The sequence below is a fragment of the Dacryopinax primogenitus genome, assembly GCF_000292625.1.
Source record: "Dacryopinax primogenitus strain DJM-731 SS1 chromosome Unknown DACRYscaffold_8, whole genome shotgun sequence".
NCBI classification, from domain to species: domain Eukaryota; kingdom Fungi; phylum Basidiomycota; class Dacrymycetes; order Dacrymycetales; family Dacrymycetaceae; genus Dacryopinax; species Dacryopinax primogenitus.
Genome location: NW_024467205.1, coordinates 513,646 through 526,944, shown reverse-complemented (window position 1 = coordinate 526,944; position 13,299 = coordinate 513,646). Strand labels below are relative to the sequence as shown.

At 49.1% G+C, this 13,299-nt stretch overlaps 3 protein-coding genes across 3 annotated transcripts; all 3 read left to right on the top strand.

Annotated features, from left to right (window-relative positions):
- Nucleotides 1-1,342: 1,342 nt before the first annotated feature.
- Nucleotides 1,343-1,758, top strand: DACRYDRAFT_107158 (uncharacterized protein; the record flags this gene model as incomplete). Its single annotated transcript, XM_040768420.1, has 3 exons — nt 1,343-1,435; nt 1,486-1,575; nt 1,645-1,758. 3 exons carry the CDS (start codon nt 1,343-1,345, stop codon nt 1,756-1,758), a joined length of 297 nt encoding a protein of 98 aa, XP_040629121.1.
- An 8,136-nt stretch (nt 1,759-9,894) lies between these two features.
- On the top strand, nt 9,895-11,660 carry DACRYDRAFT_88675 (enolase C-terminal domain-like protein; the record flags this gene model as incomplete). The annotated part of the gene is made up of 6 exons (XM_040776872.1): nt 9,895-9,928; nt 9,979-10,024; nt 10,073-10,294; nt 10,373-10,493; nt 10,552-11,225; nt 11,273-11,660. 6 exons carry the CDS (start codon nt 9,895-9,897, stop codon nt 11,658-11,660), a joined length of 1,485 nt encoding a protein of 494 aa, XP_040629120.1.
- Nucleotides 11,661-11,915: 255 nt separating this feature from the next.
- Nucleotides 11,916-12,747, top strand: DACRYDRAFT_78956 (RBP11-like subunit of RNA polymerase). The gene is made up of 5 exons (XM_040776367.1): nt 11,916-12,037; nt 12,089-12,186; nt 12,235-12,261; nt 12,314-12,363; nt 12,425-12,747. Exons 1-5 carry the CDS (start codon nt 11,972-11,974, stop codon nt 12,628-12,630), a joined length of 447 nt encoding a protein of 148 aa, XP_040629119.1. The 5' UTR covers nt 11,916-11,971; the 3' UTR covers nt 12,631-12,747.
- The last annotated feature ends 552 nt before the right edge of the window (nt 12,748-13,299 follow it).

Sequence of the window (13,299 nt, the reverse complement as noted above, 5' to 3'; positions counted from 1 at the left end):
CCCCCCCCCCCTTTCAACTGCCATTGCCCCACTTCAGTATCTGTTGTACTACCCATCATTGCCATCCTCTTCCCCTTATCTGACATGGCCTCCCTTTCAGCTCTATCCAACACAACCCTTCTACCCTTCCTACCATTATGGCAATCCATATGGTCCAATGCCTCAACCTGTCAGGGCACCAGCTCATTGCTTGGTCAAGAGACATGACTAAGCCTTTATGACATGGAAGTAGCTGGTATACCTTGGCATGTGCTGGAACCTGCTGGAAGGATTGGATGGTCAGGTGACCTGCTGTGCATGGCTGTGCATGACCTCATATGACCTCATCCTTGGTCATATGACCTGATCACCTGACTAGGCTGAGTAAGCAACATGTTCTAGCAGGTTCCACCACAGAGGTATAAATATAAGGCCTACTCTGCCTGGGGACTGTCTCTTCAGACTTGGTCTCTTAGGATCATCCACAGGTACCTATACTGTAGATAGGTCTTAGTCATCAGGTCTACTCCACTTCCTTGTTGCCTGCTTAGACTCTTGGCACTCTTAGGTGAGCAGACTTAGTCAGCCTGTGTTGCCCTAACAGGAAGTGACATCTTATGAAGCATACACCTTGGTGGAGGGGAACAGGTACCCCAAGGATTGCAGTGGGAGGAGACCCAGGCACAGCTGAGCAACCAGTGATCACAATAGCCCTAAAGTGGTCAGGAACTGATGGTTGGTCAGAGAGATGGGAATACTTGCCAAACCCTGGCTACCAGTCTGCTCGTGGCCCTTGTGACACATAGAAGTTTGCAGGGCAACAGATTCTTGATGAGACAATTGAAACACAGAAGCACTGTTGCCTCGATTGAATGTGCCATGTCTGATATAGTCAAGCTGTATGTGAAATGTCAATGCAATACCCCTGTAAAGGATACACATATAGGTACACAAAGGAATCTGGGTGCACTGGCACCCCTGTGATGTCAATCAAACACTGTTGCATCACTTGAACAACATAGTTGACCAACAGTGCTTTGTAATTGGTTTCAGTGAGCACCATACAGCAGTGAGAAGTAGGCAAGACTAGCATAATAAGTCAGGATGTCATGGTTACTGACAGAGTCATACAGATGGGAATAACCCTGGCTGACTATAGCGGCAGACTTTTTGGACTTTGAACAAGACTGCTTGGACATCTCTGTGCTGATGTGCTTGTTTGGTGGATCATCCCATCATCGATTGAAGATGGCTGGGTCAACACCCACTGGGCAGGCATCAGGAAGTACAAGCAACAAAACTGAGAAGGGCTGCCAATGGAAAGAAGAAACAACATGGAGAGAAGCATCTGGCTGAGGAAGACATGGAGCCAGTGGACAGACTGAAGAGGATGAAGCCTGATGGTTCAGTCATCATTGATGTGGATGAGTGGTTTGACACATATGGGTTGCCTTCAGTATGCACACTTTGAGCACTACCTTTGACATATTGCTCATACCCGCACAGACCTCAGCCAAGCCATGTCAGCGAGTCAAGGTCAAGGAGGAAGAAGACACCAAAACACTGGAATACATCAGTGCAGCTAGTCCCGAAGAGGTGGATCAGTCTGAGATTGATTCCATCATCTGATCATGGATGTGTATGAGATTGGGTGACCAACTGCAGGAGGCACAATCGGAGATCATCGAGCTCAGGGATAAGAATGCGGCACAGGCAGCAGAGATGGAACAGCTCAAGGAACAGATAGCACAGATTACGCAGGAGCAGCAGAAAAATTAAATCAGTCTCCATCTTTGATAGTACTTACCATGTATGGGTATCTTTGAAGAACCAGTAGAGCTTACCTCTTAACTGTACACCATAATGCACAAAGGGCAAGGTGATTATTTGCCCATGGCCCAGATCTCACATTTGAGCTCCTACTGGGATATGTGAGTGGTGACTGCTGCAATCAGACATCTCATTGCCAGTACATAGCAAAAAGATAAATGTTGTTTTCCAATTGTATATGCTTGACATTACTGGATGCAAACCACGAGCGCTTGGTGGCTATGCAGAACCAGCGGGGGGTGCTGCACAGCCACCAAGCACTTGTGGTTTGCATCTGGCATAAGTCAAGTGCTTGCAGGCAGTGCAGGACCAGCAGGGGGTGCTGCACAGCCACCAAGCACTCATGGTTTGCATCTGGTAATGTAAGGTGTGCAACACAACATGACACACCTTGTCTCATACCACCAACTGTCTTGCATACTGACAATCAACTATGTCCAACCTGATCACTGTCAATGGAGTGGCTGAACTTCTTCAAGGCTACAACATGGAAGTTAATGTGTGCTTGCAAATTCTGTTCAGGTGCCAGGTAGCAGTGAATGGTGTTGCCTTGGAGGGAGTGTCCCACAAGTAAGTCATACCTTGTTTTCCTTTGAACATCATTGTCTGATGAACACATAAGGCTGCATTTATCTGATACAACTGGCTACATCAAGTCCCTGACATTGAAATGCATCATGGAGGGTTTGGAGGGTGTGAAGGCCTTTCAACTACTGTGTATCACCCATGTCACCTGGCAGAGGAATGGTAATCAAAGGTCCGCCAAATATATGCTATGAAGAATGCAGATTGAGACACATATATACATGTGTGGTCATCCTTGAAGCATCCCTCGTGGAGTCTCCCAAGCCTTACATCCAGTACAGTGATCCCAAAGAGATTGATCAGAGCATGGCAGCAGTTCAGACAGTGCCTTGTGGATGTGGAATCAAGATGACTGCAGCTGTCAGTGCATCAGCAGTAACCCTATGTCTCAAAAGCCTTTCTATGGTGCATCCTCCATCATGACCTCTGGTGCTATCCAGCAGGTTGGTTGGCATGGGGCAATCATCTGGGGCTAATTGTGCTGGGATCGCACTGCTTGGTGGAACCTCCTCACTTGGGTCAGACAGTGCTGTCTGTTGATTGGAACATGACAACCCACCACCCCTTCGCATGCCAATTGACAGAGAGAATTGGTCTGTGGCACAGTCAAATGATGCCTCATTGCCGTCAGTGAGAACTGCCTCAGCCTGCCATGCCATGCCATCCAGTGAGGATAGGAAATGCCTTGGAGGTGTGTTTTGAAGGGATGTATGTGGTCGTGGTTGTGGGTGCAGTGGGGAGACTCAGTCTACCACACTGAACAGCAATGCTGGGAGCACAACAACACATGGTGCATGAACTGATTTCAGCACTGGAGGCAATGTGCTGAGTCCACATCAAGCAGGTCCATGGATGTCTGGAAAGAATGTCTGTGGTGACCCTGGGGAGTTCCCCCTCATTCCAATTGTTGACATTGCACCCAAGCAACCCTGGGTGTTATACACATGGGTGATTGCGAAGTGTTATGAACAATATGGGCCCAAAAGCAAGACCTGAAGATTATACTGATGGATGGCAACTCTGTAAGCAGAATGCACAGTTGAATCCCACATGCAGCTCATGTAACTGAAGACTTGTATTTGCCTGGTCTCCTATGATCACATGGATTTCAAGCACCTGGAGGGCCTCACAGATTTTGGATGGGTATGTCAGATTTGAGGAGCTCATATGAACCAGCTGACCTTCCCTATTTCTGTTTTACCCACAGACTGTGTGTGTTTATGGAATGACCATGAAGGACACCTACAAACCCCAACTTTGTTACCATTTGTATGATCTGTTCATCAGGAAGGGGTGTACAATTGAAGCATGCAATGACAACAAGACAATCCAGCCAGTGACAGTTGATCCGATTATTCTGTCCCCCATTGCCACCTCGATACTGGGTCAACATGTGGATGGTGTTGGCATAATTCTAGCCATTAACAATGTGGCGCTGACGAAAAGCAGTGAGGTATGCCTTCCTGTAGCCAGGAAGGCAGAGAAGCACTGACTGTGATGTTCCTAGGGCCAATTAACACAGTCTAGGGTAATTAAGGTCAGGGACAACCACATGGTCAAACTGCACATCCTTTTGTGGTGCACATCAGCTGGCATGTTCAAAGGAAAGATTGGTGATTTGATCATTATTTTCAATGCTTTGGTCCTTCCACATGGTGACGTTAACCTGGAAGTTGATTGAGACAGCTATGTGAAGTTGAGTTTGGACATTGCAAACACTGGGCAACTGGAGCAGTGGTAAGATGGCCATCTGTACAAAGTATCTATGTGATGATGGTCTACTAGGTACCAGACACTTCTGCAAGATGCATCATTCCTTCAGGCTACATCCAGATTTGACTTGGGATCTGAGAACCTGCCTGAAGGAGTTGTACCTGCAGACTTTGCAATGAATGCCATGACTGTGGTGCATGCCAATATGGGGGCCAGCAATTGTGTCAATATCTATGACATTGTTGGCTCCATTCACATTCCAAGCGATGAATGCTTTAAACCTGCTTGTCAGGTGCCAAATTGTCCCAAGAAGTTGAACATCAATATGTAATGTCCAACTGGGGCCCACAATCTGCAGCCAAGAGGAATGACAAAATATTCATATGTATTGGGTTGCCAAGGAGAAGTATGCCTGACTTGTGAATCAGGTACTTTGTGAGTTTGCAGATCAAGGACAAGCACAAATGTGTAGACACCATGGTCTTTGGGAAGATAGCTGAGACTATGTTGCAGATGTCTGCCAACAAGGCTGCAAGAGTAGGTGTATTGTACATGGTGTGCTTGTGGTATGCTGAGGGATTGTCCAGGATGCAGACTGAGTGGACATCAGAAAGGCAATCTCTGACACTATGGGTTCGCTGTGGTGGTTGGTGGTCAAATCTCTTTCAAAGGTGTTCCGCAGCCATGAGCAGCCCTCCAACACCATCATCAGCATCCAATGACTTGATCCGGTGGATGGGATGCTCGAGGAGATGGCTGGCTTCAAAATATGTAGCAACAATGAGAACTTGCTGACCATGGAGACTGTTGATGATGACTGATGTTTGTACTCTGATGATAGCTTATGTATGCAGATTAACTCCATGAATAGCAATGGAATGCAATAATTTCAGCCAAATCACATGGATACTATGCATCACAAGTGTATTAAAAATGTGGACCTTTGATGGAAGTATTTACTGAGCTACCTTCCTCACCACCACCTGATACATCCACCTCTTCTATTCTTATTCCTGGCCAAGCACCATGCTGTGCTCAGTCAAAATTCAACCAGAAACCTGCATATTGATGTTAGTGGATCTGGACATAGGTTGCAAGAATGTGCAAGTCCTGGAAATTGATCCTATGACCATTGGAGGGAAGAAGTTGAATCCCGTTCAGTTTAGGTACAGCACATGAGCAAGTGCCACAAAACACTCTGAACTGTTATCAGGCTGAAAATATCAGACGGGGATGCCATTATTCCAGTGATGCTTGCACCAAAGATGAACATGTGCATTACATCTGGGGAGCTGAAGCCATTGTCCTCATCAGGGTTGAGGGGTACATATGGATTCTGGTGTGCACATACCAGTATTTTTCCCACCAGCCATGCAGCATATACAGGCGTGACGAGATAAACTCAGAGTGCTGGTGTTGACAAATTTTTGTCATTATTGAACAGGCTGCAGAGAAAGTTGGTCATCCGATTTTGATGGATGTCAGCCTGCAGCCATCAAAGGGTGCCACATTGGCAAAAAAAAAAAGTATGTGGAAAAGAGAGATCTTGTGTCTGCCTTTCCAGTGAGTGGCTGTTTGCTTAGCAGCTGACCTCTTCATGTTGACCTGTGTCCACCAGGAGGGAGATAAATCTGATGAGGAGTGGGACTATGAGCATGGAAATGTGGACCATGAACAATGTGGGTTGAGGGGCAAGCATGAGGAAGAATCATCAGAGGATGGTAGAGAATGATAGGAGTCTACAATACATTTCCATTCATTTACAGGGATCGATGTCAGGTAGCATACAGTAATGTGAAGTATTTTCCAGGAATGGCAAGGACAGGAGTGAGGAAAATGTCAGCTTGGTGCAATAAGGGGATCAAATCAGCAGAATGATGGTCAAGATAAGTGTGTCTAACCCTTCACCCATTTATGTGACATATGTCAGTTATTGGGACATAGTTGGACAAGTGTCTGATGGGTTGCAGATGACCACTAACAATGCAAATTGGGGGCAGTGAACAGATTGTGCAACAGAACATGAATGTGCATCCAGGGTAAGATGGACAGGAAGTCCTAACAGGATGAGAGGTCCCTGATGGTCAATCACAGCTAGCCTTGTGAAGACAATGGCACTAATGGTGCAAGTCAGCACATGCTTGAAAGAGATAAAGTGAAGAGTACCAAAAACCACTGAGGACATGTCTTGTCACCCCTGTCATGCATATAAGTTGAAAAGGAAGGAGTGACTTGATGGTGGGCATGAGGTGAGAGGGGGCAGTAGCCTCAAGCAAATGGACAGTGTCAGATATGGTCAACCTGTTGGTGGGTGGAGTGGGTCAACAGAGTCTTCAGTTGATTCAAATGACATACATGTAAGACTCTGGTAGTATGGTCACACCATCAAACTGAATCACATGCTGCTCAATGACCTGAACAATGTGGTCTGGGGATATATCATCTCAGAAGGGCAGTGCAAGTGAATTGGACATGGGGGATGACATGTTGGACATTGAGGTAACCAGATGGTATGTACTTTGCCGGAATCAAAGTAAAGCTGGGTGAATGGGGAGAGCTGGCAAGGACTGGCACATGCCAGTGGCTGTGCAGCACCCCCCGCCGGTCCTGCACAGCCTCTAGGCAGTGCTCATGCACTGCCCCCTGGCAGACATGGAATGTTTGACTGACCATGTGTCAAGCCTCCGAAAGAAGCAGGGAAGGGAAGGTTGAACATGCTTGGCACCAGTCCATTGGCAGACCACTATGTCATACTATCAGCCCAAGTTTGATCACCAAGCCTTGCATCTACAAATGTGTCTACAAGGATACCCATCACATACTTAGTTCAAAGATGTCCAACAACTTCATGAGTGGCATACATCTGAGGGAGAAGTCATCAAGTTTGGCACTTTTGTAAAGTTCAATGTTGTGGGTCAGTTGGAAGGTATTGGCCATGTTATACAGGCAGCCATGAAGGGGTATCCTTTCTTGCCCCAATCAGAGGATGATGATATATGGCTGAACATGGAGCTCTGGCTTCCACAAGAGGGTTTCCAAACATTGCTGAGCCTGTTGCCTCTGGGTCAAGAAGACTATGGAAGTGCAATAGTATGTTCATCAGTAGAGCTTATGATAGAATGTCAAACTAATGCTTTACAGTGCGCAATTTGATCTGAACCTAGATGCCATGGGGCAACATGAAGTGGTAGGTGGTTGTGTCATTGCATGCAAAGTTTGAGATATGTATGAGTTCTTGCACAGATTGAAACGAACTCCTACACATGGATCAGGGCAAAGGACATTATCAAGGTGAACAGATGGGGTTTTGTCCTAGAAAAATGGTTGGAAGACACTCCTTTGTGGATGCATTCAATGATACTGGGATGGCATGGGGAAGAAGGGGAAGTCTACTATTACCGTAGGTATGGAAAATCAGGATCCAGACATGACCAGACTTGCTAATGATACTAAACAGATATGTTCATGAATTGGAGAAGGGTGGATTTGTGATTGGTCCAACACTACATTGTGTACACAGCAGTGTTGATTGTGCTAGTTGGGTGAATAAAGGTTATCATGCAGCATGAAGACCTTTGTCAGGGAGGTACCCTGTGCTGTGCATTTAATCTGGATTATCAAGAGGAGAGATACTGCACAAGATGCTGAAGATGTAGGTTTTTTTTTCACATATGTGTGAGTCAGGAACACAGCAATACTGATAGACTGGAAGGGTATCACTTGGATTGCTTGGAAGTTTACTTTCCCAACCTTCTGTCAGATGATGAGTCAAGGGCAGAATTTATGAAGACACTGGCCCTGCATAAACTGGAAAAGTGGAATGATGTTGGCTTACTGGATCTCTATGTCATGCAGGACAACACATCAGTATTGGACAAGTTGGAATTGGATATGCTGCCTGAACCTCAAGTTTCCCACCCCTTCAGACATGGCAGACTTGGAAAGGTTGGCATGCATGCCACTTGCAAGGGGTGGAGGTTGGGGGCCAACTGGCATTGTAGCCATGGTCATATGTGCAAGGATTTGGGTGCAAATTCTAAATGGGGGAGGAGATATCCCAATGAACTGGAAAGGATATGTCTGGAAAACATACAAAGATATGGTTGGATCATATAATATGGGACATCCAGGAGGAGATGGCATGGGGCAGAGCTCAGCAACAAGATGCTTTTGCAGTGCATGGTACATTGTGTATCTAGAATAACTACAGTATGAAGGAAATGGAATGTATGTTGGGTGAACATGGACAATGGTGAAACATAAAAAAATCAGATGCAAAGAGGGGTAGAAGTTCTGAATGAGACAGTGGTATTAACACAGTGGTGTTATTTCCAGTAGCATGGTTGATAGCAGTTGATGTAGTGACTGGACTGATGAATGGAGATTGGATGCCTATGCAGACAGCTTGTATGTGATTGGTGGATACCTGGGGAGGGATTGCACACTAGCATTTGGTGCCATGATGGAGGCATATGCTAGAGGTAGTGTATGTAGTATTAAGTGTACAAAAGTTTGTATCTGCAGAGACAATTTAGTACATATGCTACTACGCCACCCAGAATCATAACCAATGTTTTACCCTCCCCCCTGTGCTGACCCGGACCCTCACTCACACACTCCATAATCCACTCCCTCACACCATAGAGTGACAGTTGATATCATATTGTTCATATAAATGTCAGCAATTGATGGGGTCTGCATGCCCCTCTCTCTCCAACTATCAACACACCCTGAAAATGGCACAATTCCATTTAGACCCTGTCACTTGGGGGAGAGATAAGGCTGTCTGGGTTGCTTCCTCTCTACTGCCCAAGGTTTGTTGCATCCAGTCTGGCTGTGGTTCACAACCTCCCTACTTATGTGCCAGCTCAGTTCTTGATTGCCCAATCACAATCACACTCAAGCAGATGATTGTCCCCTGATTGGGACCCAAGCACCAAGGGCCAAGGTGTGCATTCATTGCTTCTAGGAGGGCTTCTGACGCATTCCAGTCTACAATCAAGCCAGTGATCTGGCAATCTGGTGATCCAGCTGTCACTGACCAGACAGCTAAAGCTGAGGTTTGTCAATATTCCTGCTGTCCCTACTGGTGGGTCACCACACACCCTTTGTACTGCTGTACCATTGTGTCTGATAGTTGATCAGGACATGCAATCAGCAATCAGTGATCAGCAATCCCCAGTTGCATTCCCCACACTGGTCAAGTGTCATCATTATGTCACCTTGTCATAACAGCTGCCAAATATGTCTCATCCACTCCGCCCACATCCAAGATCAGCGGAACAGCAACCATTGCTCCACCCCAAATGAATATTCCCCAATACTGCAACACTTAAACTTCAACACATATCCCCGGCCGGAGCTCGGCAGGACAAACCCCCTTTCTCCCGTTCCTTCTGGCCCAGACTCCCACCTCGCACGGACATTACACCGAGCTCATCCGCCGGCACAATCGCGGCACCAATAGGCAGCTTCCGGGCGGTCGGGACTGTTTCGCCGAGAGTGCCGACTGTCCCGAATGATGCTGGTTCACTCTCGGGCAACGCGTGCTCTTCCAGGGGAAGGGAGAATCTGCATACTTAACCCACGTACTGGTTACCTCCTGGCCCTTGGGCTGCCATGCTGCCTGCACGTGAGTGGCTGTCCCGGTGCGCCCGGCCCGGCTAGGGACAAGAATGCAGTAATTCCTATAAGGAGCAGCTTTGATGCGCACCTGGAGAGCGAACGAAATATCCGCGGTTTATTCTCTTTTCTCTCTTGCATTGTTCTGCTGAGTAGCTCTGGGGCATGGCGGCCAAGATCACCCACTTTGATATTCATGGTGAGCACCATTTACAGAGTAACGATGGAGCCATTAACGATCGGTGGCAGATGTCAGGTTTCCTACTTCCCTCACCAGCGACGGCACAGATGCCATGTACGCCATGTCCTTCATACGCTAGTCACCCCCTCACAAGTCGTACAGGAACACATCATGCGACTACTCCTCAGCGTACATCGCCCTCCGCACCTCCGACCCCAACCTGTCCGGGTACGGGATGACATTCACCATCGGGCGGGGGAACGATATCGTCTGCAGTGCCATCTCCGCAGTTGCCCAGCAGCTAGTGGGGAAGGACGTCGAGGAGCTGTTTTCATATATGGGAAAGACGTGGAGTTACCTCCTCGGGGACTCGCAATTACGCTGGTACGTGCGTGCGTGCGCGGTCTCGGGCTCACCTCCCGAGCGGGTTGGGTGGAGGAAGGTGCTCACCGGGAAATACAGGATCGGCCCGGAAAAGGGCGTCATTCATATCGCCTCCGGAGCAGTGGACAACGCCCTGTGGGACATGTATGCCCGGAGCAGGGGGAAGCCTCTCTGGAAGCTCGTGGTGGACATGACTCCCGTGCGTGGTCTCTTCCACTTCCCTTGCCGGTGGACCCTGACTCGGCCGGTGAGTGCAGGAAGAGATGGTCCGCTCGACCGCGTTCCGCTATATTAGCGATGCGATCACTCCCGAGGAAGCGCTCGAGATGCTCAAAGCCCGCGAAGCGGGGAAGAAGGAACGGGAAGCCAAGGTCCGCGAAGTTGGTTATCCTGCTTATGTGACTTCTGCCGGCTGGCTGGGGTACGATGATGAGAAAGTCGCCAGGCTGACAAAGGAGGCCGTCTTGCAGGGGTTTAACCATTTTAAGATGAAGGTTGGCCAGTCGTTGGAGAATGACCTCCGCCGAGCGAAGATCATTCGAAGTATTATTGACAACCCGGAGTATACGACCAAGGCCGTCGACCCGGAGAGCATTGAGGGCAAGAACGCTGGCCCGACGGGGAGCGTATTCATGATCGATGCGAACCAGGTATGGGACGTGCCCGAGGCCATCGACTATGTGCGAGCGATGGCAGAGGTCAAACCCTGGTTCATCGAGGAGCCTACAGCACCAGACGACATCCTAGGCCATGCGACAATCCGTAAGGCGCTGAAGCCGTACGGGATTGGCGTCGCTACGGGGGAACATGGGCACAATAGGATCCTGTTCAAGCAGCTGCTGCAGGCACAGGCGATCGACGTCTGCCAGATCGACTCGTGCCGTCTTGCGGGTGTCACGGAGGTCCTGTCGGTCCTTCTCATGGCGGCGAAGTACGCTCTTCTTCATTCTTGGCTGCCTGTACTGACAGGAGATACAGGTTCGGCGTCCCCGTCTGCCCCCACGCGGGCGGTGTCGGCCTGTGTGAATATGTGATCCACCTCTCGCTCATAGACTACATCGCCGTCTCCGGGAGCATGGAGCGTAATGTGCTGGAATACGTTGACCACTTGCACGAGCACTTCATCTACCCCTGCTCGATCAACAAGGATGGGAGGTATAACGTCCCCTCCCAGGCTGGGGAAGGGTATTCGATCCAGTTCAAGGAGAGCGCGTTTGAAGAATTCGAGTATCCCCAGGGGAGGTATTGGAGAGGCGTGTTGGGGAAGGCTAAGACGAACGGCGCGAACGGTACGAACGGTACGAACGGTACGAACGGTACGAACGGTACGAACGGTACGAACGGTACGAACGGGGTCGCACATTAGGCCGTCCCGTGGGCAGTGTACTTTAGAGAGAGCAATCCAATCCGAGATCGAATACCAATAACAAGACGTTAGAAGTTCGGTCAGTGGTGTCCAATAGGTTTCCTGTCGTACGAGAGGAATGGTGCAGTGGGTACAAGTATATCGGACCTGCGGAGCCGCACGGAACTTAAAGAAGCGCCCAAACTCCAACCATCCCTGTGGTGCGGGACCAATCAGCTCACCTAACAGTATTGAATTGCAGGGACAGCAACAAGCATAAAATACCCAAAGCGCACTGTACTTCCAAACCTACCTTTTTGCTATCTTGAATAATGTCCAACCCACCACCGGACGACGGTTCCCTCCGCTACGTACCCGACGGTCCTAAGATATCTGTCGTGCGTCCCTCTTCTTCCCTCTACTGCTTCACCTAACACACCTCTCAACAGCTGCCAGGGCACACAACAGACTACTCACACGCTACATTCTGTATCGAGGAAGAGGATCATACGCTGGGTAATGCACTGAGGTGGATGATCATGAAGAAGTGAGTATCTTCCTTTCGAGAGGTAGGCAGGGGCTGATAGGATTGCAGCCCGAAGGTGGAGTTCTGCGGGTACAGGTGAGCTCGTGTTGAGATTCACGAAAGCAGGAGCTGATATGCTGTGGGAAAGCATGCCCCACCCGTCGGAGTACAAGATCAACCTCCGAATCCAGATGTATGGTATGTTCATTCCAGTCCACAGTACCGTCACATCGTCCCTTCTGCTCATGCGCACCGGCAGACAACGCCTCCTCACTCGATGCCCTCGCACTCGCTCTTAAGCAACTTGACGACCTCGCGGGCGCTATCGAGGAGGAGTATAACGCATCCCTTGAGGGCGGAGAGTGGGAGCAAGGCGAGGACGGGGAGATGGACTTGGAGGGTGCGAAGCGGTATGCGGCAGAGGTGAAGAAGAGGAGGGAGAAGGAGGCGAAGGAGGGGAGATGATCTTACCCTTGCGTGTATGTATGAGCTGTTGGAAGTGGGTTATAGGCTGGTGGTCTATTGGTCCTTCGGCGGAGTTTCAAGAGAGCGCTCTGGTGCGTGAATGTATGAATATAATCCCTCGACTTCGCGCGTCTTCCCTTTGTTGCCCCTCTTGGTCCTCACCAGCAACATCGACCATGCTCGACCTCCCCTTGAACACCACAGCAATATTCTTCCTTTCTCCCTCTGCGGCCAGCGCACAGGAACGGATAGTCCAGCTTTCTCTCGATCTTGATCGGTACGCTATTTCCCGGTCGAGTAAGACGACACCTCAACTGGATCAGGAGGGCGGTTCTTGATCAGCATACATCTCTCGCTTGGGAAGCTGCTGCTCCAGGTGTTCATGTCCGCTCCTAGGATGGACACCGTGCACAGCTGACCTCTACGGCGACAGACACTTATCAGTCTCGTCGTTTCGGAACCTCACGAACTCCTCAAGCCGATCACACTCCACGGAGAAAAATACGACCTCAAGCTAGGTATATGCGCCTCCTCCGATGCAGGCACTAACTGACGTCAGACGAGAGTGCCAGCCTTGGACTTACGGCAAGTGCTGGAGATTCATGCTAGGCATCCGGGAGGTGCCGTCTGCAGAGAAATGGGTGTTCACTTGGTGCCCTAAATGAGTTG

Bases quoted from the DNA above. Each gene is read 5' to 3' on its own strand.
- DACRYDRAFT_78956 (XM_040776367.1), top strand. From the start codon at position 11,972: ATGTCCAACCCACCACCGGACGACGGTTCCCTCCGCTACGTACCCGAC. The intron at 12,038-12,088 runs GTGCGTCCCTCT...ACCTCTCAACAG, and splicing joins ACGGTCCTAAGATATCTGTC to CTGCCAGGGCACACAACAGA. The intron at 12,262-12,313 runs GTGAGCTCGTGT...GCTGTGGGAAAG, and splicing joins GTGGAGTTCTGCGGGTACAG to CATGCCCCACCCGTCGGAGT.